Genomic DNA, 25,590 nt, shown 5'->3' with positions numbered 1-25,590 from the left:
TACCAATGAAATCACACATCTGGACAAAAAGAAAAAAATAGACCCTAAGTTCCTATATATAGGGGACCATTTTGTTTCTGTCTCTGTATCCCTACTGCTTAACCTAATAATAGCTCTGCAGATACCAAAAAAGGTGAAAGAGTCCATTCACAATCTGATAGAGGCTGCAACTTCCTTTTGTGTTGAGATTTCTAAAAACAATAATAATGTAACTGACAGATAGCACATGACAGGCAGCAGCATTCACTGTTGAGCTGGGCCATTAGGAGAACCTGCACAAATGTCCAGAGAGCTGGCAGACAGTTGACATGCTCTGGAGAACTGATGGTGGGTGTTTCTTTCAGGTTTTTGGCTTCTTGGCAACAGCAGTGTATGCTGCAAATACTTTCTTAGCTGTGCAGAAATGGAGAATGAACATCCGACAGCAGAGCACCAACGAATACATTCGTGCACGGACAGAATCACGGGAAGTGGATAGCCGTCCTGAGATACAGCGTTTGGACACATGAGAAGGAGCATCTGAACGGAACTGTAGGCTGAGAGAGAAGTCACCAACAAAGAAAACTTCCTCCTCTCTCCTCCCTTTCCTGATTTTCCCCCAAGCTCCCGCCTTCATTTTTCATTATTTCATCATATCAAACTTTCATACAATTTAAAATTTTATTCTTTTTAAGAAACAGTTGATCTTGGCCTAGAGCATTCACAGCAGCGTCTTTAAGGAGCTTCTCTTAATCCATCAGATGTCCCGGCTGAAGATCCAGAGATCTCAACAACTTTTAAAGAAGGAAGTGCTCTGGAGTGTCCACACTATTATGGTTGCTGTTTTTCAGCTGTTAACTTTAATTCTGTGTACAGACTGCATGTGGTTTCATTATAAACTATCATTCAGTCCAAAATCTTCATGACGAACGAAGGTCAAGAATTTTAGGGCAGGTGACAAATGTAGATTAAATGTGTACCTAGAAAATGAGTTAAGGGGTGAATGGCACCAGTTTAGGTCAGTCAACAGCCTTCATGGGGTGACCTCTGTGGACAGAGAACTATTGTAGTTATTCACAGCCCATGTTAATGTTTGACTGCCGTATAACCCCTTAGTTCTTGTCCTCCATTTTGGGCCTGTGGATTTGGCCTGTGGATAGCTGAGACAAATCGTGAAGCTAAAATTATGGAATTGAAAACTTTGGTAGCATGGACAGAAGTCAGCTGGAGTCTGTTGGGTTTGGACTATGAAACACTGGTAACATCATGGGCATAAAGAGCACCTAAGCAGTTAGGACAATGAACTCTATGTTGGTACATTTTATTTCAGGCCGTGACAGAATGTCGCTGTGCATTTTCCATAAGCAACTATCTTGAGTCCGAGTGGGAATCCTAATTCCCACATTCCTACCGAACCTGAATGCTGTGAGGCTGAATTTGGAGAATTTTCACCTGAATTTATAATGATGTCCCCTAGACAAAACATATCACCACTGTGGCCCATTGACTGTAGATGGAATGTTTGTGTATTTCCTCGTATGTGTGTATATTACATGTGCGTATTTACACACAGACTACATGCATATGTGTCAATCTCTACACCACACCAGAATCTATTCTTTGACTGTGTGTTATGCCCAAAAGGGTCTTTCAGGTTAAAGGAGTATGTGATGGTACTAGAACAAGCTTCTACATACAGTGAAGTACATTTTCCTTTGGTCACAAGTATTGTGCATGACCAGTCAACCAAATCTGTTTGAAGTAAAGTTCCCATCCAGAAAGACTTGAGGGTATCCCGGTTAATTTAATATTCAGATTTAAATTGGGCTATCATGCCTTTTGAACACTGCAGAGATCCATGATTTTTCATCTGTGTGGGTCCTGCCTCTATTGATTGCAAATTGCAACCCCTTTCTATGCCTTAAGTCTCCATGAATTTCTGTGGCTGAAAAAGATTCATTTCCTTGTGGTCTTCCTTCTGGTGATGAGTTCCTCTGTCTGCTTCATGTGACTAGTTCTCAGACAGCAGATGTACAACCTGACTCTGAACTCAAAGTCAAAATCAAAAAGATTTTGGTTTGCTGCAGGACCTGCCAAATTGTGCTCTGTTCCCTTCCATTTGAAGCGTGCAGGTTCACCTTCATACCACAAGGTGTCATTAGACTAGGAGTCATTAGACTTAGCAGGAGTTTACCATACACACTGTCAATTCCAAGAGAACTAAGTACAGTAAGACACTAAGACTATATGAACCATAATATATTCACTCTTCCATTCATCAGATATTTATTAATTTTAATGCACTGTGCTTTGCACTTGGGGAGGTACAAAGATGAAGAGGACATTCTTTGCCCTCAAGGATATTCTTTCTTTGATTTGAAAGTCACTCCAATATATCATAGGTCTCAGATTCTTTGTTATGAAGAGAAGTTACTACCATACAATACTGTCAAGAAGTTCTATTTAAGTTTTCTTTGTTGTGTAGATTCTGGAATTTACAGAGAGAAGTTGAATTGCAATGTATTGCATCTTCTCTTGAAGATTATATCTATGGAATGTGGGGGGGGGGCACCATTTAATTTGCTGGATTGTCAAAGTTTGGATTGATTTAAATGTTTATAAATCTCTCTCCAGCTTGCCATTAGGTATTTGCCAAGGAAAAGAACATTTGCTGCTGGTCAGAGAATCTGAATTTTTCAGTAAAATGTTGGGTATCCCTCGAATTTTTTTAATGAAAGATTTAGTACACAGTTTCAATTGTGTATTTACTATGTGTTAGCAGGTGTGTGGGTACATGCACACCTGTGCACCTGCATGATTTAAATGCATTTCATTCATTGCATATTTCACTTAGTGCAACTTTATTGTGTGAGGTTGATAAAATTACCCATTTGGGGCATCTGAAAGTCTAGTTTTCCTGCATTTAAAAGTATGTCAGTTAAATGGTAACGACATTTAGCTTCAGTTGTGATGCTCCATTATTAAATAAGCTTTACTTGTGCATCTTGTGCTTGGGCGGCACACGCAGTATCTCCAAATCATTGTGTCTGGCCTTGGGGAGCAACTGTATTGTCTGCCACACCTGAAAGAACCCTTGGCATCTCCACTCTTCTAGGAACCCACCCCAGTAGCATTAGTATTTGCTGGACTGCTTTTCATTTAATTTTCTCAGCAATGGATTTAGGAAGAATCCGATCTCTTAGTTCCACACATTGCTTTCACCTTCACTGTAAACACGCATTCCATAGAATGCAACTTGTGACTAGGCTCCCATGTGCTTATGTGTTTTGTTTTGTTTTAATTTTAAAAAGAACAGAATCATGCCTCTCATCCATTACTCAGCTTCAAATTAATTTAAAAGAAGGACCATTCCAACCTGTTGCTTTTCAATAATTAGGGTTTATTTTCAAGTTTCTTCTACCAAGCATGTTCTTAGAAAGCTATGTTTGAAATCAAATATATAGAGAATACAAGACAGGATGATTACTGGAGTTTTATCAGGTGATCTAAAAATATACAGTTTACCATTAGGAAAAGCAGGATGATTGAGCTAATGCCCTTTTCTTATATTTGAGGAAGGGAAAGAGATGATTATGAAGTAAATTATGAATAGAGTGCAGGTACATTACAAATAAAAATACAGTCCGTGGGAAGTCGTGATCTTTTGATAGGTCACAGAGTTAGAAAATATTAAGCATGTAATTGAATACCAGTGACAGAATTTTTGGATGTATTTATTTTCTTACAATTATTTTTAAATCCTTTTTGACATGGGAAGAACTACATGGGTTTTGTTGTATGTATTTTCTTGTGATTGGATAATGAATAGAAAGAAAATAAAACATTTCAAATATAGCGTAATATATAATATAATTTAAATATGGAACATATGGTTAATGAAGTAGGTCTAGTCTGGGATGAAGGTAGTATGCTGGTATTCCTTCTGTTAGAATTCTTGTAGACTGACAATGAAGGCCCTTTGTAAATCTGAAACAGAAAATGAATATTTTTCCTGGTTAAAATCCAGTATCTGAATTGATCTTAATTTTAATACTGATACCTACTTCAATTTATTATTTCCCATAAATCACAGACTGAACACATATTTTGTTCTAGTTGTAGGTGTTAAAAGGTTAAAGGAAACTTTCACCGTGCTTTTCTGTCTCCTGAGGTGGCAAATGTGGCATCAGAGGATAAGCTCAATGTTAATAGTTTGCAGTTTCTTTAATAACTTACATCAGCTGCTGTAAACGAAACAGCATACTGGCATTCTGAATGTGGGGCTTCACATAGCTTTAGAAGTGATAAACTGTGGATTGGGCATTAGAGATGACATTCATAAAAGTACTTTTATTTTCATGGCAAAAATGGAAAAGACAGTTTTCCCCTTTTTCCTCACGTGAATGATAGATCCTTCTAGTTCTTTCTCCTCTCCAAATGACACCATTCAAACGCATCACTTTTTTCTTTGGTCTTTCTTTAGACTATTGCAGGATGAGAAGAATGCCTGTTCTCTTTCTGGTCTAGAGACGTCATAATCTCACAAGCATGTTGGACTATTCCTGGCTCCAAATAAAGATAGGAAAAGACAAGCACTTTTGCGGATCAAGTTACTTAAATTAGGTACAATCCAGAATAAGTTAAATGAATTTTTTTTTTGAAATATTTAAAAAAAAACAACAGAGGAAAGCTCCACAAGACCCATGCACAGACTAAGCTGTGGGACGTGTCATCGTCTGTGTTGATCAATGGCACATCCGCCCCTGAAAGCTCTCCAATAAACTCTCTTCTTGGGAAGAAGTGAGGAGGGAAGGGATCCCCATTTCCAAACTCCCACTCCTCCATGGGTCTGTTCAGTCCAGATCTCCTTAACCTCGAAGAATTCTAGAGGAGACAGATGATCTGACCCTAGCTAATTAATGCCCGCCCTTCCTCAGCCTCTTGTCCCTTTCTCCTATAAACTGATGTGTTTTTGCGTCTCTCTGTTAGGCTCTGCATAGGACGCTTTGAGTATGACTTTGCTTGGTTCATCTAGGAATTGTTTCATGAATTCAAAGACTGGGGTTTTGTTGTGATTCAGACTTAGGTTGAACCACAGATGGTCTCTTTGGAGATGAAGCATGAAGTGTTTTGTCTGTACAAATATGTGAAGTCTCATTTGCAATGAATCAGCCGTAAAGGAAAGGAACTATTTAGTTCTTTTTTTTTTTAATTGTTTTTATGAGCCTTGAGTAACCACTAAGTCTTGCATGACTAGAATTTCTATATACTTTGGTATGGTGGAGTCTAAAGTTACAGTTTTGTTGAAGACAAGTCCTTAGATCTCCATATTTTCTAGGAAGATAGATCAAAGTTGCTCATATCCCATCCCCAGGAGATGCAGAGTTTCCATTATTATCCCTATGATTTGTCTCCATAGCAGAATAGAAAATGTGCATGACTTTGGTCCTATTTTGATTACTTCCCACTTGGCAACCCCTTTTTTTCATTTCTCCCTTTCTCTTGTTAGAAACAAAGAGGCCTTGAAATTAAACTGTTGAGTTGTGGCAGCTGCTGCAGCAGGATCATCTGAAAGAAAGAAAATGATATTAAATAGGCCAGCTCAGTCAGTGACAGAGGTTGATTGGTAATCAATCCTCAGACTCTTGGTAGTTCTGTTGGTCCATTTGTTCCAGATACTTTGTTAGCACTTGAGGATGGTATTAGAACCTGGACTTCTTATGACTTTCTGCTCTCTCAAAAGCTCCTTTCCCTTTATTAAAGACAAAAATGAATCTCTACCTACTTAGTATTGATAACCCACAGATCTGTACCACAAATGTACAGGGCTTTGGAATCAGATGAGCTGAGTTTGTGCTCTGACCTTGCCCCTTACTTTCTCTTACTTTGGGCAAAATTTTTTCATGTGTAAAATGAGGGGGTGAAATCAGATGGTCTCCGAGGTCCCTTCTAGCTCTAAATCTATGATCCTGGGGTTTTACAAAGAACTTTGCTTAGGTTGACCCAGTGAGGTGGGGTAGATATTACTGTCCCCACTTTACATGATGGGGAAACTGAGACCAAGAGAGAAGTGAAATAAGTGCCTTGCTCAAGGTCACAGTGCCTCGCACATCCCAAGTGTTTACTATGTGTTCTATCTTTCTAGTGGCCGTTGGATCAGGGACTTGAGACTAACTTTCCCATGACTCCAGCCTGCTGCCTGTATTTCATTTTAGGTAGAAGCAGTCTGCATAGGTACTCCTGGAAGCTAGACAAGGGAGACAAAGAGGAAAGAACTTCCTGGAAGCTTTACTTCTTATAACCTTGCTAGTAGGATCTGTTCCAGGTAACCTAGTGTAGACACACTTAACCCTACCTTGCCTGAACCAACAGTTTGTGTCCATTAAAAGGAACCCAGGTAGAATACTGCTACCAAATGTCATCGTGGTGTCGGGAAACTCTAGTGTGACTGACTGCCCTTGGCCGATCCACCATCTGAAATGTTCCTGTGGAATCTCTGCCCCCCCCTTGACATCACTCTGCTCAAACAGCATGTTTTCTGAGAACTGGTCCACCTCAAGTGGGATGGTCTTATACTAGACATTACTGGCAGACTACAATGATGACCAGATTGGCTCCCCACCCATTTGAAGGTTATCATCAGGATTGACTTTCTGTGCCTTTTTTGAATGCTGTCAGGGCCACACCCAAGATGGAATTCCTTTAACCTTGTATACAACTTCTCTTCTCAGTAAGGTTCAAATTGTTGGGATGATCCAAACTGCCTCACTGAGAGAATGTGACCAAAGGATTAAGATATTTACATTTCTTAGAAACTGCCTTAGAAATAGTCAAAGTACATAGTTGTCCAAACATACTGAACAATATATAATTTGCAAAAGCAATGAGCACTGTGCTCCTCTTAAATCTGGGAGTTTAGATGACAAATTTAATTTGCTTGAATGATTTAGCAGGATTGGGTAGTAAAGGAGTAGACTCTTTAATTCTTTTTATTACTAGCTTTCTTTTCCTTTCCTTTTTTTTTTTTTTGGACTGGAGAATGCTTCCTACCCCCCTCCCCAAATTTGGATACAATTTCTGAACCAGTGGGTAGCTGTCTACAATAAAATTTAACTTATATGTGTTTGGGTAGTGTATGGATTTTATGATATTATTTTGATTATTGTTTACACTTCCTTGACGGGAAATATCTTATGTTCCTATCATTTGCTAGCTCAACATTCCCTGTGTTGGTACCATGTGTAGATTGGCTGTGAGCTACACAGTTCAGAGAGTCTTGGAATATAGGTATAATTATTCTCTTTTCTGGTTTCTGCTGAAAGAAAAGAATGGGTTATCAGAAATCCTTATCATTAAGAATTTGTCTAAAGTTAAAGGGCCTCATTTTTCATAGCAGTTTGTGTATCTGTATTTTGGAATTAGGGCTGGTTCCCAAAGTTTCTCCTGCTAACTTCATTCAAAATATGAGAAAACAAATGAACGTCAATTTTTTTCTTTTTGGAGGTAGGGAGCAGGGCATGGGACTTCCTTAATTTAGAAATAGCAAAATCCATTGGTTTAGGCATGGGGGAAATAGGTCTTAGAAACTGAAGATCCAGCAACCCCAAAGACATAGTAGTACTCTTAATTCTCTTTGGAAAGTAGGAAGCTCAGATGAGGGGAAGAAGAGGTAATTTCATCCTAGTGTTTGTGTAGTGTAAAGAACCAATTCTCGATGTCTAAAGCAGACATAGCTTTCTTTATTTTTCTGCCTTGATTTTGCCTCCCTTATCTTTGCATAAATGTATTCCAAAAGTGACAGTAAGCAGCAAATGATCAGTGCTTAAAAATGTCAACCAGTCAACCCAAAGCCAGTGGTAGTAGCCACACTTTGCAGGGGAAAAGGAGGATGTTTGTGGCAGCCTCCCCCAATCTAGGTCGCAACTCATCTTGAACATGGCCAGATGGAAACCCTGTGAATGCTGCTTCTCACTTCGGTTGGCTTTGTAACCTCTGTCTTCTTCCAAAGAGATTGTTGCCTCACTCTTGTTTCAGACTGTGAGCCATTTTGAAATGCATTTTCAAATGCTCCCCTTTGTTGAAAACAAATTTCTTTGTACACCATGGAGGGAATCAGGCCTGTTATCATCTAGATTATATCCATTTGGGCCCAGTTTTTCCTCAGATTAAAGTGGTAGGAAGTGAAGCTATTTGTATATGTTGAGGTTTATAAGGGTTCAGGAACCCATGACAAAAATAATAAACTATTTATTACTCATTGTGTTTTGATTTGAAAAGTTGATAACTGTTCTGTCTTTTCATGTTTTTTTAAACAAATATAAAGTAACTACTTCACCTTTGGTGCCTTCCAAATTGTCGGATAAGCACTTGTTAATCATGAAGATGAAAAAGATGTAAATTTATTGTCAGTAAACACTATTTTTGTAGCATGGTCCTATGATCTTGTCTTTTTAATATTGCTTTCACTGATGCCAATTGTAATATTTAACCAGTTTTCCTTTTGTGAACTAGTCATCCAGTTTGCACCTCCTTTTTCACCTCCATTGGTTCAGAAGGACTGACCCTTTCCCCTGCTTCCTCTCAATCCCTTACCTCATTTTGTTTAAACAAGACTGAGGGTAAGAACATTTTTATGTGAAATAATGGATTATCAATTCAATTACATCTTTTTGGGAACCTTTTTTTTTTTTTGGAAATCCACACACAGAACTATTTTTCCTAATGCTTATAGAAGGACGAGCTGATTTCATCATACAAGGGGAAAATCTAGTCAGTCACCCATATCTGTATCTTCTTGGGGATTAAAGTCCTCACCCAAGTAAGTCATGCTAGGGAACAGTGTTGTTTGAACTGCTTCTCTCTCAGTCATGTCTGGTCCTTTTCATCTCCACTGCCTACTTAAAATAATATAGTCATAGAATGGTGGATCTGAGGGAGAGCTATAGAGCCATCTAGTTTAACTCCCTCATTTGATAGAGGAGGGGAAACCCAAATCCTAGAGGGCTGAGTGACCTGAAGGTAACGGAAAGAACAGAGCTCATGGATCCTGGAGCTGGCCTTGTTTGGGAGTGAGTTCCCTATCATTGCTGGGAGGGGGGGAGTGCGGTGTCAAATGAACCCTGCATGTTTCTCAGTCGAGAGGATTCCTGCTTCAGAGAAGAGTTGGTTTAGATTCCATGAAGTGACTTGTCGAAGGCCATACAGCAAGCTTGTAGCTGAGCTGAGAAGAGAACTGGGCCTTCTCACCCCCCACCCCCCGCTTGAATTTTCTTCTTCACTGCGCTATCTCCACCCAATGAGAAAGGGACAGGCCACCAGCTTCAGCTTCTTGGATACTATTTGGAATCAAACTCATGGTTTTAGATTGGCCTGTTTGTGCCACAGAAGGGCTTTATGGCTTTAAGTTTCCAGGTAAAATAAATTGCTTGGTTGTTTTTGTGTTTTCTCAGGAGGAGAATCCTTTTCTCCTCTGTTTCATGAGATTGTTGAAATGTCTAACCAAGGAAAACTCTTTAGAGGTATGGCTAAGCCACTGCAAAACAACGCTAATGATTTTTCAGAAACATCACAAATATATTTTAGGGAAAGAAAGTTTAAAAAGTTTCCTTCCTCAAGTCTCCATTTTTCCCCCTTTTGGAGGGAAATGAGAAAGGGAGGGGTCAAAGTTAGTTCTAGATATTTTACAGCAGATGAAGGGTCAGTTCAAGTGGTGAACTAATTATCCTGGTTTTCCAACAGCTACTTACCCAAGTTTAAGCCAGTGATACTTTTCTTTTCCTTTAGAAATACTATTAACTGGATCAAAATTAATCTTGATGTAGTTTCTCTTTTCTATAAGTGACAGATTTCTTTGATTCTCTCTCTGAACAGTTTAAAGGTACGAGCATTCTACATTTCCAAGACAACACTCATTTTATGAACTTGATTTTCTGAGTGTAACCTTTGTAGGCCGTATTTTTTTTTCTTCTGGTGTTACAGCTGAAGTTGAAGGATTATAATTTCGTAATGGTATTCTAAAAGGTGAATTCAAATTTACTTTTGATACTGATTGTTTTAAGTTTGACATTCTGAAATAAAAATGACGTGTTTTGCTTGTTATATATTTTTTAAAAGGGCACAATATGAAGGGGTTTTTTTTTTGTAACTTCTTGATTTCAAATGAAGTATTATATTCATTGATTTTTTTTTTTTTGCTCCCCATCCATATTTTTACTCTCTTCCTTTTGATATACCACAAGTTTTCATGGCCCTTGTCTTGATTGTTTTCATAGTGGTAAAATCTGTATTTTTGTATGTAGGGGGAGATAATTTTCTCAATACTAATCTCTGATAAATATTGTATGAAATTGTTGTGAAGGATTTCTTGTTGAATAAATGGATATGGCTAAACAAGCTAATATGTTTTTTCTTCTTTGAATCTATCCTCTGTCCTGCACCTCCTTAATGGGTGTGCAAGCCTATTTCCTGAAACTGAATGGCTGTTTGATGCTTAGAAAACTTAACTATCTAGAACACAGAAAGAGGAAGAAGGGCACCTGGTACTCCTGCCATGACTGTTGACTGAGTTGACCCTGCCCTTCAGGAGAAAAACAGGCAAGTTGGAATTTACATAGATGCACTTGTGGTGGCCACTGAGCCATAGATACCCAAACTCTTTAGTTTCTTGGGACAATACAGTTGCTTGATGTGAAACACTGTACCATCAATCAGAAGACCTGAGTCTGAATTCTGGTTCTTACTAACGCAGTGTGACCTCTGGCCTTCACTTTCTCTATCCATGAATATTGGGGGAGTTGGGCTAGATGGATTTCTCCAGGCCTAGCTCAAAGATTCTGTGATTCTGAAGATCCCTATTGCAGATGCCACAATTCTTTTGACGTCCCACTTTACCCATATTGGTGAAAGTCTAAAGTATTCACTGTGGTTTACAAATCACACAAGGCTCTTGTAGTAAACAGATTTTTAACTTCTCTTTTAGAATGCCTTATTAGGCACTGTAAAGGGATATGGTGGACTTGGCTCTTGGCTTATGGTGATGGCATTGATTAATGGTGCAAATCCTGGTAGCATATGATAAATATGCTTGCAAATGTGGCTCAGGAATCACAGAATTGTGAGAAGCCCTGGGATATGAGATTCTGTGAATCATTTATTTATTGAGGGACATAGTTTCATATGGGCTGATGAGTAGAAATCGATTTGTAAGGTTTGTAGTTAATGTCAATTGTTAGAGTAGTGTGGTGTCCAATAATTAGCATTTACTAAGTACCTACTCAGTGCCTGGAAATGTGCTAAGTGCTGGGGATGCAAAAAAAGTGGGGGAAATAGTTCCTACTCTCAAGGAACTCATACTTCTTTTTTTTTTTTTTGGAGGGACAATGAGGTTTAAGTGACTTGCCCAGGGTCACACAGCTAGTAAGTGTCAAATGTCTGAGGCCAGATTTGAACTCAGGTCCTCCTGAATCCAGGGCCAGTGCTTTATCCACTGTGCCATCTAGCTGCCCTCCTAGTTTAATTGGAGAGACAAGATGCAAAGAATTAGGCCTAAATTAGATGCAGAATAAATTGTGGGTAGTCTTAGGGAGAAGACATGAAGATTAAGGAGGACTGGGACAGGCATCTTACAGAAGATGAGACTTTAGCTAAGATTTGAAGGAAAGCAGGAGAGCTAGGAGGCAGAGGGGAGGAGGGAGGGAGTTCTAGGCATGGGGCACAGCCAGTGAAAATATCTGAGTCAGGCGGTGGAAGGGGGGGGTCTTGTCAAGAAACAGCTAGGAGGCCAGTGTCACTGGATCTCACAGAGTATGTCGGGGGGAGCACGGTATAAGGACTCCAGGCCTAGTGTATGCAGGGCTCTGAACGCCAAACTGAAGGCTTTTATATTGGCTCCAGGGAGCCACTAGAGTTTATTAAATGGGGGCAGGGGTGGGGGGTGGTGCTGTTGATATGATGATCAGATGTGTGTTTTAGGAAGATTGCTGACAAGAGAATGAAAGAAAAATGGATCAATCACGTGGGGAGAAGCTCCCGGCTGGAAGTTCTACCAGTGGCTACTGCCCCAGTCTGACCTATGTTTGATTTGAAGTCCTTGCTAGCACTAAATCCTATGATTTCATAATGGTGAACCACTGGCACCAGCCCAGAGGACTAAGGCAGGAAGCTGTGTATCACACTGGACTTGGAACAGGACTGAGCAGGAAGACATTATATGAAGCATGTTCTTCAGAAAGTATTAATTATGGACATTTTTTTGTGTGTAACTGGCTAAAATGTTTGCTGTCCAGAAACTCAGAAAAGCTGAAAAACAAGTTTGTGTGGTTAGCTGTTACTCTAGAATCTGCTACCATAGGTCTCAGGCAGGATTTGTCCCTGGGGAGAAAAGAAAAGAAACTTGATTTTCAAAGTGGAGGGGGGAGGGAGGGAGAAGAGAACATCTATATATCTAGGTGTATATATAAACACACACATATACACATTATATATGTGTGTGTATATGTTGTTTGCCCTTCATTCTTTTTTGGGGGGGTGGGGTTGATTTTCAAAGTGGGGCAGGGGGAGAGAACATCTATATTTCTAGGTGTATATATAAACACACACATATATGTGTGTGTATATATATGTTTACCCTTCATTCTTTGAGGGGGGGGCGGGGTTAAGTGACTTGCCCAGGGTCACACAGTTAGTGTCAAGTGTCTGAGGCTGGATTTGAACTCAGGTCTTCCTGAATCCAGGGCTGGTGCTTTATCCACTGTGCCACCCAGCTGCCCCTGCCCTTCATTCTTTTGGGATGGGTGGGGCGGGGCAATGAGGGTTAAGTGACTTGTCCAAGGTCACACAGCTAGTAACTGTCAAGTTTCTGAGGCCAGATTTGAACTCAGGTACTCCTGACTCCAGGGCCGGTGCTCTGTCCACTGCGCCACCTAGCGCCCCCCCCACCCGTCCTTCAGTCTTGAAGAGAACTATGACATCGGGGTGATGTCATGACTTGTACCAAATTGGATTTAAATAGGGGAGGGCTGTGCAAGGTCAACAACCTTACTCTCTTCTAGAGCCATCTGTATCCAGTGGTAAGATATACATCAGGATGACTGAAGATGGCCCTGGATGTTTAAGGTAATTGGGGTTAAGTAATGTGACCAGAGTCACACAGCTAGTAAGTGGCTGAGGACCAGTGCTCCATCCACTGTGCTACCACTGCACCACTTAGCTGCCCCGTGTATATATGTATGTATATGTGTGTATACATATACACACGTGTATATCTATCTATCTATCATCTATCTGTCTTGATTTATATACATACACACACAGGCACAACCAAGTAGTCCCTATGATTTAATCCACCTTGACTTTTCAGGAATGGTAGATTGACATGCAGTATATTAACAAGTGAAAAACCTTACCAATTGAAGGCACTTAAACATTCATATGCGTTCTCAAGTCATAGCAAAGGCCATTTACTTAGGGGATTGCTTATGTATATTGCAAAGCTTTCAGGCTTAAATTTTATATAAAAATGTTTATAACATCTTACTTGAGAGAGAGAGATACATACAATATCACAGTTTCCTGAAATGATTAAAGACGGTCCTTCTCATCCCTGGAGAAAGTCATTGGCTACATTGTAGTTTCCACAGTTCTTTGGTCTTCTATGCTCTGTGAGTGCCCCTAGCCTGCTAGCAGGTACCCATTTGGAACAAGGGTTTGGCTACCAACAGTCATCTTGTGAATCTGCTGCCGATTTTCTTTCCCCTGAGTTTTAGTTTCTTTATCTGTGAAATGGGGATAATATTTACTTGTACCACCTTACCCACAGGGTGGTTATGAAGAAGGCCTTAGAGCCCAAAAGAAATGCAAAGTGTTTATCACCTTGCCTCTGAGGTTCCTTCCTGCTCTGATTAGTCTTTGATAATGTATTATCTATTCTGAAGAGTGCTGGGATGGTGTCCTTTTCTATGGAAGGATGACAGCTCACTTCCTTAGGCCATTAGAACTACATCCCAGCTACCCTCACATCTGGAATTAGGTGTGCTTGTACAGGTCCCAATGGAGTGATGAGTATCCACTCTCTGAAATGAAAGATGTCAGAATTGACCCTGTGTATCAAGAATTTAGAGAAAAGAACTAATAGTAGATTTTTAGAAAGACCACTATTATTCAAAATGTCAAGTGACTCAAGTGGGTATTGCCTCAAGGCCTGGGGTGTGTGTGTGCATGCGTGTGCGTGTGCTAAGAGAGAAACAGAGAGAGAGAGAGAGAGGTCTCTATACATTGCACAGTTGGTTGTACATCATAGGTGCTTCATAAATGGTTATTGATTGATATGTCAGGGTGAAGAACAAGCCTATGACTTAATTAGTATAGGCCTCTTGCTCTGTGGAAATTGTCCACTGATGTGTATCAACAACACATCAGTAACATACAGTCTTAGAGTTGCTTGGAGGCATTGAAAAGTTAATTGTTTTGTCCACTGTCATTGAGGAAGGAAGTCTGCTTTAAAGATAAGTGAACACCTAAGGCACAACAATAATCTTTTAAAGAAATGTGACTCCCTATGTGATCTTGGGAAAGTCCCCCAGGTCCCAGTTTTCCTCCTCTGTCTCATAAGGGGACAGTAGGAAGTAGAGTTTTTTTAATGACAGAAAATGGGATTCCCCTTGCTTGGCAAATGTATTATTAATCTTTTGGTAAACCCGTTGAGTGTGTTGCCCTGAAGATTCCTGGGGACAGTCAAGCCACAATAGATATTATCACATGGAATATAAAAAGCTTGGTAAAAACCGAGGTAGCAAGACTTTATACGGCATTGTTGGACTTGAATGCAGGTATAGACGTGAGGCTTCCGTTGTATTGCATTCATCTCTGACACAGAAATCTAAATGGCTCAAAGGATTGGGAGAGACATTTGTGTTAAGCGAGTTCTCCATTATGATCCACTTAAAATCCAGGATTGTAGTTAGGTCTGCTAAACCAAGGTTGGCAAGGAAACCTGATGCTGAAAAGACACAGACATGGGAGAGGTGTGTAGACTACAGACTGAAACAACTTAATACAGTCTGTTTGGAGGGGAGAGGGGAGAGGGGAGAGAGTCATGTTCGCCACAGCCCCTCGGGAAACAGGGATGGAGAGGCATGAGAGGCAGCGGCCAATGTAAGAAGGAAGAACCTCATTCCCAGCTCGCAGTGCTCTTGGAGGCATCCACTGAGCTTCCCTTGGGGGCTTGAGCGGTAGTGTTGTCCAGCCCGGCTGGTTGTCAGTCAGAATCGGAATTGGAGTCTTCCTCTGAAATGGAAGGGAACGACTGTTCAGAAACAGGCTGTCCTTTAGATATTGACCGGTCAGCAGCTTCAAAGGACAGCAAGGCTGGGAAGGGCTTCTCTTAGAAAACCAAAGCCCCCCACCCCCAGCTGTTCTCATGGAGTTACTGGTGTCTGATCTGGTGCAACACTGACCATTCTTAGCCTTGGGCCTTTTCTAGTTCTGTTCCTCCCCTATCCAATTCTCTATGCTTCCTGTTGGTCCCAGCAGGCTAGGGTCCTGAGCTGCTGGGAATTAAAGGTCTGCCTCGGGAGGGACAACATGACGTTCCTGAAAAACCTCAGAGCTGGACATCAGAAGATACAGCTTCTAACACGAGCTCTGCCAGAATTATCCTTAACCCCAGGTGGCAGTATTAGGAAGGAGAGGCATAATAGCCTCATTTATATAACACTTTAGTTTCCAAAGTGCTATATAGATATGATCTCATTTTTTTCCTAACTGCAACCTTGGAAGGTTGGCAGGCGTTATTATCCCTGTCTTACAGACATGTTAAGTGACTTGCCTAGGGTCACACAGATAGTAAGGCCAGATTTGAACTCTGGTCTTCCTGAGTCCAGGTCCAGTGCTCTATCCACCGTGCCACCTCACCGATGGGTAAAAGATTCAGAGGCATAGTTTAGCTTAATATGAGGGAAAACTCAAAACGAGAGCAGTCCAAAAGTGAAATGGGCTGCTTCAGGCAGTAGTGGGCTCTCCCTCAGTAGAGGTCTCCAAGTAGAGACCAGATAACCACTGCTTTTTCTTTCGGATAACCATTTTCCACAAATATTTTAGAAGGATTTCAGTCAGGTATGGGGTGGATTGGATGCTGTTGGAAAGATTTCTTTCAGATGTGACATTCAATGCTTTTGTGACTCATTATGACCTTTGGTAAGGTATTCTCTCCAGGTTGGGTTAGAAGATTCCTGAAACCCCTTTTTTTCCCTTTAACTTTGTATGATCCAACTTTCTAGACTGTGCTTATGCCCCTTCTGCCTGGAGTGTTGTGTTCTCTGCTCTAACCTCTTCTAAGGGCACAATCGTAGAATGCTAGCATTAGAGAGTCCTTAGGAATCCTCTAGTGGAACTGCCACATTTTATAAGCCCTGAGAGGATGAGACTTATCCAAGGTCACACAGCTGATGAGCAGCTGGCCACCTAGACACTCAAACTCAGCCCTTCTGTTGGAGCTGTGGGTCCCACACTCTTTCCACTTTGCCGGATCTCCTGGCCTTTCAAAAGTTCTCTGTTCTGAAGCTATTTCTAATATGCTCCGATTCTATAAAATATGAAAAGCCAGACTGCAGAAGGGAGACCAAAAGTCAGCTCAACTGGGGAGTTAGCCATCTCTTATTTTTAGCACAATTTCTTTAAAATTCTGTTCTCTCTCTCTCTCTGCCTCCCTCCCTTCCTCCCCCTTCTCTCCTCTCTCTCCCCCCATGGATATCCCTCTCCTCCCCCCTCCCTTACCCCCCCCCCATGGATATCCCTATGGAGTGGCATACTCCTCCTTGTCTGTTCCCTCTAACATGAAGATGGGGGAGCACAAATTAATTCACCCATCTGCGATGGAGGTGTGGGGTTTTAGTCAAAGAACTTGCAAGTATTGTTCAACGATGTACTTTAGGAGAGTTTTTTTAGGGACATGAAACTGTGATGCATCCAACCTACCTTCTGATTTTTCAGCTTCTGCGTCATTGGCAGAATTTCCTTGTTTGAGAAATTTGGACAGGTCATTAAAGATGCCGTAGAAGTCAATGGCGTACACGATGGTGGCAATGAAGCCAAAGATCTGTGGGACACAAAATCAGGCCCATGTCAGGGTTCTAGGCACAAACGTGTTGGTAAACTTCTTGTTCTGTCTATGGCTGGCCCTGGTCAGGACCACGGCTACATTTAGCAAGATTACCGGTGGCAGGGGCAAGGTGGCAACCTAGGGTGGCATAGTGAGTCAGCCAGCATTTATTAAGTACCTGCTGTGGCCAGACATTGTTCTGAGAGCTGGGGATACCAAGAAAGGCCAAAAAAGCAAGAACCTCAAAACCCAAACCACCCCAATACAGGTCCTTGGTCTCAAGGAGTTCCAAGTCTAATGGGGAAGACAACATGCAAACAACTATGTACAAAATGCTATAGATGGGATGAAGTGGAGATACTCAGAGAGGAAAGGCACTAAGATTCAAGAGGACGGGAAAGACTTCTTGCGGTTGTTGGGACTTTAGCTAGGACCTGAAGGAAGCCGGAGAAGCCAGGATGAGGAGGGAAAGTAAGTGTTCCAGGCATGGGGGACAGTCTGTGAAAATGACCAGAGCTGGGAGATGGAGTCTCTTCTTGGGGAAGCAGAAAAGACCCCGGTGTCACCGGTTTGCAGAGTATGTGGCACTAGAAGGCTGCAGTCGCAGGAAGGGGCCAGTTTATGGAAGGCTTCGAAAGCCAAATGGAGGACTGTTTGAAGTGGCAGGCAGACCAGCAGGCAGGAGGTGAGGGGGCAGGGGCAGGAGATAAGAGATGTTAGGGAGGTAGAAACAACAGGGGGAGAGTGAGGAGGTGAGGATGATATCTGCCTTGTGAGTCATAGTGACCCGAGCACAGAGATACCCTCAACAGTACCTGGGAACCTGCATACCCTTTGACTCAGCAGTATCCATTTGCAGGCACACAAGTGATGGACTCTGACTGCAGATTAAAGCATTTCTTTCCTCTTTTTTGCTTCCCTTCCTCCTCTTTCTTTTCTTTCTTTTTCTTTCTCTCTTTCTTTCTCTTTCTCTCTTTCTTTCTCTTTCTCGCTTTCTTTCTCTTTCTCGCTTTCTTTCTCTTTCTCGCTTTCTTTCTCTTTCTCTCTTTCTTTCTCTCTCTCTTTCTCTCTTTCTCCCTTCCTTCCTTCCTTCCTTCCTTCCTTCCTTCCTTCCTTCCTTCCTTCCTTCCTTCCTTCCTTCCTTCCTTCCTTCCTTCCTTCCTTCTTTCTACAGTATGGCTAATGTGGAAATGTTTTGCATGACTTCATATGTATAATGAGTATCATATTTCTTGCTTTCTCAATGGATGGGGGGGAAGTAGAAGGAGAAAGCTTTTGGAACTGAAAATTAAAAATATGAAATTTTAAAAAATGGTAACAATAAAGTTATGAAGAGGGGAGGGTTTGGGGGAAGGGATAGTGAGTTCGATTTTGGACATGCCGAGTATAAGATGACTATGAGATACTCAGTTTGAGATGTTCCATAGGAAGGTGGAGATTCAAGACTGGAAGCTGGCAGAGGGTAGGGCTGGATAAGTCATTTGCACAGAGACAGATGTTAATGGAAGCCAAGGGAGCTGATGAAATTACAAATGAATAGTATAGGGGGAGAAAAGAAGAGGGCCCGGGACCAAGCCCTGGGGCTACACAGTATTCTATAGTATGACCTGGATGAAGATCCAGCAAAGGAGAGGTCAGACAGGGAGGAATAAAAAGTGCTGGCTTCTTCACTGGACCTTAGACCCTCCCCCAGCCCCAGATCTGTCTGTGCTTCTGCTCACATCATTCTTCTGCCCGGGAGTGCCCGCCTCACCTCTCTCCACTCAGCCTAGCCAAATCCTACCCTTCCTTCAAAGCACAGGACAAGTCTCTTCTCCATGTTGTCCACCCTTAGCTGCTGCCATCATCTCTTCTTCCTGCAACTCGTAAATAGATACTGACTCCACACTGCTGGACAGACATAGGAACCATGTACTGCCCCATTAAATATTCATTTAATAGACTCCCTTCCTCGAAAGCAGGGACCCTGTTATTCATTTGTTGGCTGGTTTACAGTGAAGCCCTTTGTTTATTATTGAAGTTTACATTTTACCCCAGGTTCCCCCCACCCCCACCTCCCATCAATACCTGTTAAATTCCCTATGGGGCTAACAACCCAAGTTCCCACTGCCTTGTAACGATTGGAATGACGCCACCTGCTGGATACTTACTGTAGAAGAGTTCTGCCCATGAAGGGAAGGTCTTTGAGGGCAAGACCAGGAGTCAGGAAGTGACGCGGGCTAGTGGGAGGAGGAAGGAAGAGACTGGCGCTCAGTCTCGCGCTCTTTCCTCTGGACTCTGGTGGAGAGCGGAGCTAGAAATGTGCTCTCCCTTTAATAGATAGGAATCTAGGCTTTTCTCTCTCTCTTTACCAAATTCTTATTCTCCTTAATAAATGCTTAAAAGTCTAACTCTTGCTAAAGCTTATAATTTATTGGCGACCACTCATTAGATAGTTTAGACAGTTTAGCTAGAATTTTAACCCTTAACAGCCTACACTGCATTTCCTGTGATGTGCCGGCATCTCAGAAATGCTTTGTCAATACCCGTAGTCCTGTGGTGCCTCAATGTGGGATGGAGGTGACCCTAGGCCATGCCGGTAGACCGCGAGTTCTGGAAGGTCCTATCACATTGGAAAGGCTTCAAGTACAGTCCTAGAGACAAATTGTCATCCAAGGACCAGCCTGAAGCTCATTACGAGAAGGTGGGCCACCAGGAGATGTTGTTTCAACAGTTTTACTAGAGCACAGAAAGGATTTGATGTGTGTTGGAGGAGCACGTACACTAATGAAATAATGGGGCTTTGGAAGTATCGACAGTTTTGCCTTCAGACAATTGGACTGAACACCTTGTAGACAAGGCCTTTTGCTCGAAGGCTCAGGGGACAGTCCTTCCCCTCAGGATGCTTATAATCTTTTTTTTTTTTTTTGGTGAGGCAATTGGGGTTAAGTGACTTGCCCAGGGTCACACAGCTGGTATGTATCAAGTGTCTGAGGCCAGATTTGAATTCAGGTCCTCCTGAATCCAGGACTGGTGCTTTATCCACTGCGCCATCTAGCTGCCCCAGGATGCTTATAATCTAATGGGAGGTGAGACATACATGTCTCTAAGGCACACACAAGCTGCTAGTGTAAGTTACTAGGGTAGAAGGTAGGTAGGAAAACAGAGGTGTGTGTGCAGACTGTTAATGAAACATACTAAGATTGGGCAGACACAGAGATGTCTTTATGCCCTCTTGGTCAGCCAGACAGTTGTGAAATATTACAACTAGAAGAACCCTTAAATAAAAATTTTTAAAAATCAAATCCCCACCCACCCAAAAAAAACTCACTCTTGCATCTAAGGCTTAACTCGCGTTTTCTTTGATCCTCCAACCCTATAAGGCATAGTCTAAGTATAGTTATGTTCCTGTTCTACTGAGAAGGATCCAGAGTGAGGAAGTGGCTCACACAGGGTCACCCAGCCAGTAAGTGGCAGAGTCGAAACTCAAGGCCGTTCTCCCGCATCCTAGCTCAGTGCTGTAGGGGAACAGAGGCACACAGATGGAAGCTCACAATTTCTCAGCCCAAAGCCTGCCTATCAGCTACTTACTCCAGCTGCTTTGGCAGCCCCATCCGAATACTTGGAGACCGCAGCGATGGAGATGGCAAAGTAGATGATGGCGCCTATGACACATCGAAGGAAGTCCTGGGAAGAGAGCATAATTGCAGAGAATCAGAAGAAGTAGTCTGAGGAGTAGGTGACAGCTTCCTCTTCTGAGCTCAATTTCAGGAGGAGATTGGGTCTCAGCTGTCCACACTGAGTGGTTTGGGAAAGGTGGGCAGGACCTGAGCTGGGAGCCAGTGAATGGGCAATCAAATGTGCTGGGAGATCCCTGGTGGGCTGCTGAGGTCTTTGTTGGGAAGCCCTTTCCTCCACATTTCACAGAATTAGAGATGACAGGAACGTCCGAGAATGTTCTGTGAGAGCTTCAAAGGCCCTTGAGACACGGACTAGAGCTTAAAGAGATGCTACAAGAGACCCTTCAGTCCAGGCCTCCAATCTTTCCCACTTAAGACTTCCTTAATTTGAGACTTTTCTCCCCCTGCCTCTCATTAAAATGGACCTGCCTCTTCTCTGTTTCCTCTAGGGCCTGCTTATTGCTAGTGAGCTCATTGGTACATTTCTGCTGAAGCCCTAATGGGGTTTTCTTCCACCAGGTAATAAGAACTATGAGAACAAACCACACACACACACACACACACACACACACACACACAGAGTCAACTAGAGGTTACAAAGATCTTTTCTATACATTTGATAACGTATGTGACAGACACACGGTCAGGGGGCTACTCCCCAAGGAGAGCTAAAACTAGAAGCCTGGTCCCAAAAGAACCTTTAATGGCCATTTCATTAACACAGGAGTGGTTAAGTGGAAATTTCAGGAACCAACACAGGCCTGGTTGGAGATAGAAAGGAAGCTCATTTTGGGCCAGGGGAGATATAAAGGACATGGAAAATAACCTTTCAAGGTTTGTCTTGTTTCTCTTTCAATGGCGCTTGAATTTGGTTTCTAATTCTTTTATTCTTAGTACAATGTCATGGTCTCAATGCCTTTTCTGTAGCCGGGTCTGCTCTAAGGTGTGGCCTTATCAACCTTTCATTGTTTTTTGTTGTTCAGTCTAGAAGACTGAACCAGTGACATCAGGAGGGTGATGTCTTGACTTGCAAGTGAATTGGCTTTAAGTGAGGAAGAGCTGTGCAAAGTCATCAGCCTCACTCTCTCCTCCAGAATCAATGTCGTCCAGTGGTGAGACATACCGGCGATGGCCCCAGGATGCAGTGAGAGATGTTGGCCTTTTTAAGCTAAGGTCTTTCCCAGGCCTCAGTTTGTCTGAGGCAACACCCATTCAGTAGTTAAAGGCTAGGTAAGAATGGAGGTAAAAGATAGCCTACTTTACCTTCCCAAACAAAAGAATCAGTCAGGGAAGGGAAGACCCATAGGATTTTTGGCCAGAACAGAAACAATTGCCATTTACACTTACTCTGAGCCATCAAACCCAAACAGTGAGCAAGTGAGGCTCGGGCTGGGGCCTATTGTTGGCCAATCGGTGAGAGCGGCTGATTTGGATTTAAAGGCATAGTCAAGTAGCTCCATTTGGGTCCCAATTGGCTTTTTCAATGTCTGTTTTTCCAAAACTGTATTTCAAGAAATCATAAATGAAAACTACATGAGACAAAAGAGTTCATTGTCCCAGTTTTTAAAAACCTGATTAAATAAATAGGGAAGAAAAAAATCTAGTTCCAAACCCCAAGTTACCTTGTGAAGCCAACCACTCACCCTAAGGAGGGGAGGCGGGCTGAGGCCAAGTTCAGGCTTTAGCATCTGGGTCTTTCTTAGACAGATGGGCAGGCAGCACTGGGTTTTGGTCATTGGTTTTGGCATTTACTAATTGGGCAGGTCCCTACCCCTGGGTCTCAGATATTTCTGTTCCTTATCTATTTTTTTTTTTTAGTGAGGCAATTGGGGTTAAGTGATTTGCCCAGGGTCACACAGCTAGTAAGTGTGTGTTAAGTGTCTGAGGCTGGATTTGAACTCAGGTACTCCTGACTCCAAGGCCGGTGCTCTATCCACTGTGTTCCTTATCTATTAAATGGAGCTAATAATACTTATGCCACCTCTGAGAACTATAGAGTTGAAAGAGATCTTGGTGGCCATCTTGCTTGGACCTGAAAAAGAAATCTCCACTATAATATACTCAAATGATCATCCAGCCATTCATTGAAGATTGCCAGTGATGGGCAACTCACTACCTCCCGTGGCAGCCAACTGCAATCGCACTTTTAGACACCTTGAATAGCTCGGAAGTTTTTCCTGGTATCAAGTCTAAATTTGACTTTTTATAACTTCCACCTGGTTCTGCCCTTTGGGGTCAAGACAGAACAAGCTTCATCTCTCTTCCACATGAAAGTCTTGAATCTTATCTTCTGTAGGCTAGACACCCTCAGTTCCTTTAATTAGATGCTCTTTATGTCACGTGGACTCAAGGTCCTCCACCTAAGCTCCTGCTAGTCCTCCCCTAGACCCGATGGAGCAGATTGGCATCCAGTGCTTTGTACACTTGAATGATGGGCTATTGAAATGTGAGCTGATTTTCTTGCTCAGAGCTGGAGGCAGGGAAAGATCGTATGTGGAGTTAATAAAAAAATCTAAGATGAGAACCCAGGTGTCCCAGGCCAGTGTGGACTTAGGGACTAGTATCAGAGAAAGAAGAGATGACATGTTAAAGTTTTGGACCTCTTTTCCATTTGCCATCACAAGAATCATATAGTCACAATTCTCTCTTACCTTCTGGAAGTATAGTCAGAGTTACCTGGGTTTGGATCCTGGCCCTGCAAATCATGACCTCTGTGGCTTTGGGTAAATCACTTAACCTCTCTAGAAATGAAGGGAGGGGGACTAGGTGGCTTCTGATGTCCCTTCCAGCTCTAGATATGCTATGGATGAGACTGCTATGGGGAAACTGCTTCCTATCTCCTTCAGCCCAGGAAGCAAAAGGCCTGGGTTTTAGTTAGTCAATAAACATTTATGAAGCACCTACTATATGCAGGGCACCATGCTGAGCACCGGGGATACAAAGAATGGCAAAAGACAGTCCCTGCCCCTCCAGAGCTCACAGTGGAATGGAAGAGATGAGACACAAACAACTAGGTACAAAGCAGATAGATACAGGATAAACTGGGGACAGTCAACAGAGGGACGACGCTGGAATCAAAAGGGAATCAGGAAAACCTTTTCATAGAAGGCAGAATTTTAGCTGGAACTTGAAGGACACCAGGGAAGCCATGATGGGGAGGGGGACCACTCCAGGCATGATGGGGAGGGGGAGCCCTCCGGGCATGATGGGGAGGAGTACTCCAGGCATGGAGGAGAGAGGGACCCCTCCAGGCATGATGGGGAGGGGGAAGCCCTCCAGGCATGATGGGAAGGGGAAGCCCTCCAGGCATGGAGGGTAGCCAGAGGAAACGCCCAGAGGAGGAGATGAAGGGTTTTGTTCAAAGAGAAGGGCAGTGCCATCAGACCACAGAGTATGGGGAGGGGAGGAAGGTGTAAGGAAAACTGGAAGAGTAGGAGGAGCCAGGCTATGAAGAGACTTGGATGCCAAGTAGAGCATTTCCTATTGGATCCTGGGGTGAGAGGGAGCCACCGGAGTTTACTGAATAAGGGCGGAGGGGCATGGCCGGACTGATACTTTAGGAAAATCTCTCTGGCAGCGGAGTCCAGGATAGTCTGGAGCAGGGAGAGACTTGGCATAGAGAAGTCATGCTCCGAAGGCAGAATTCATGGGACTTGATGATTAATTGGATATTCCAGGTGAGAGCGGGAGGGTAATGAATGGGAGGATGTTGGTGCCCTCCACAGAGCTTGGGAGGGATGATAATAACTTTTGGACAGGTGGCATTTAACATGTCAAGACATCCAGTTCAAGATGTCTAATAGGCAACTGGAAAGTCAAGACTGGAAGTTAGGAGGGGTTAGGACTGCATAAGTAGATCTGGGAATCATCAGTTTTAGCCCCAGCTTTTCCATTAATTCTATGCCCTTGAGTGAGTGCATCACTTAATTTGATTGAGCTTCACTTAGACTAGATGAACATGATGCACTGAGGATCTTTATAACTAACATTCACACACACATAATATATTATATATACATATATATAATACACACATACATATATGTATATATGTGAAGGTTAGTTATAAATATATATGTATAGTTATAAATACATATTTGTATATACATGTGGAAATATATATTGTAAAATATAGTATCAATTATATAATATATTACAATGATATATTATCATGTTTTATTATGTTATGGCATAATATTATAATGCACCATTAAATATATTAATCTATTCATATAAATATATAAATAATACAAATACATGAATGTTAGTTACAAATATATATGTGGTTGTATACACATATACACGTATGTGTGTATACATAGATAAAAATATCTATCATCTTTCTCTGTCTCTATCTGTCTGTCTGTCTATCTAACAACATATAACTTCTTAAAAATCCTCAAATTCCTTTGACTCCATAATTCCTTAATTAACTGTAGATCAGTTTAGGACAACAGCGACACCTGGTGGTCAATAAAGAAAACGCAGTCTCCTTGAAATTAGGTTCAGCAACTGGGGAAAAAAGACCCACTTTACACAAGTCCATGCTTGGTATCCCTGGGTCCCGCTCTACCCCCGAATCATGTGTTCCACGTTAGATCAGTTCCGTGGTTGCTTTTTTCTTTAAATCACTTCTAAGGCAAGTGTCCAAACACAGAGGGGGAGTGGGGAATTAAGGTAGAATTAACAAAGACATGCTGGTATAGTGATTTATGATTATGAAGTATTTTGCATCTTATTTGACTCTCAAATAAAAAATTAATTATTTTAAATGGTAGCACAGATATAATTATAATCATCTTATTCCCTTCACAATCTGATTCCAGCTCGACCTTTTAGCTTTATCCATCATTCTCC

At 42.1% G+C, this 25,590-nt stretch overlaps 2 protein-coding genes across 2 annotated transcripts in view; one reads left to right on the top strand and one right to left on the bottom strand.

The window, feature by feature from the left end:
* The window catches only part of CMTM4 (CKLF like MARVEL transmembrane domain containing 4), an 86,201-nt gene extending 75,830 nt beyond the window's left edge, over positions 1-10,371 (top strand). The window contains exon 4 of the mRNA XM_043983425.1: positions 345-10,371. Within this exon, the coding sequence (XP_043839360.1) occupies positions 345-509 (165 nt within the window). The 3' untranslated portion in view covers positions 510-10,371. The remainder of the gene's footprint in view (positions 1-344) is intronic.
* Positions 10,372-13,313: 2,942 nt separating this feature from the next.
* CMTM3 (CKLF like MARVEL transmembrane domain containing 3) overlaps positions 13,314-25,590 on the bottom strand; it is a 35,199-nt gene continuing 22,922 nt past the window's right edge. Inside the window, exons 3-5 of the mRNA XM_043981454.1 lie at positions 20,645-20,740; positions 16,951-17,071; positions 13,314-15,261 (exon numbers count right to left, since the gene is read on the bottom strand). Coding sequence (XP_043837389.1) covers positions 15,233-15,261; positions 16,951-17,071; positions 20,645-20,740 — 246 coding nt within the window. The 3' untranslated portion in view covers positions 13,314-15,232. The remainder of the gene's footprint in view (positions 15,262-16,950; positions 17,072-20,644; positions 20,741-25,590) is intronic.

Source organism: Dromiciops gliroides, chromosome 2, assembly GCF_019393635.1.
Source record: "Dromiciops gliroides isolate mDroGli1 chromosome 2, mDroGli1.pri, whole genome shotgun sequence".
Taxonomy (NCBI): domain Eukaryota; kingdom Metazoa; phylum Chordata; class Mammalia; order Microbiotheria; family Microbiotheriidae; genus Dromiciops; species Dromiciops gliroides.
This window is presented reverse-complemented; position numbering and strand designations above follow the sequence as displayed.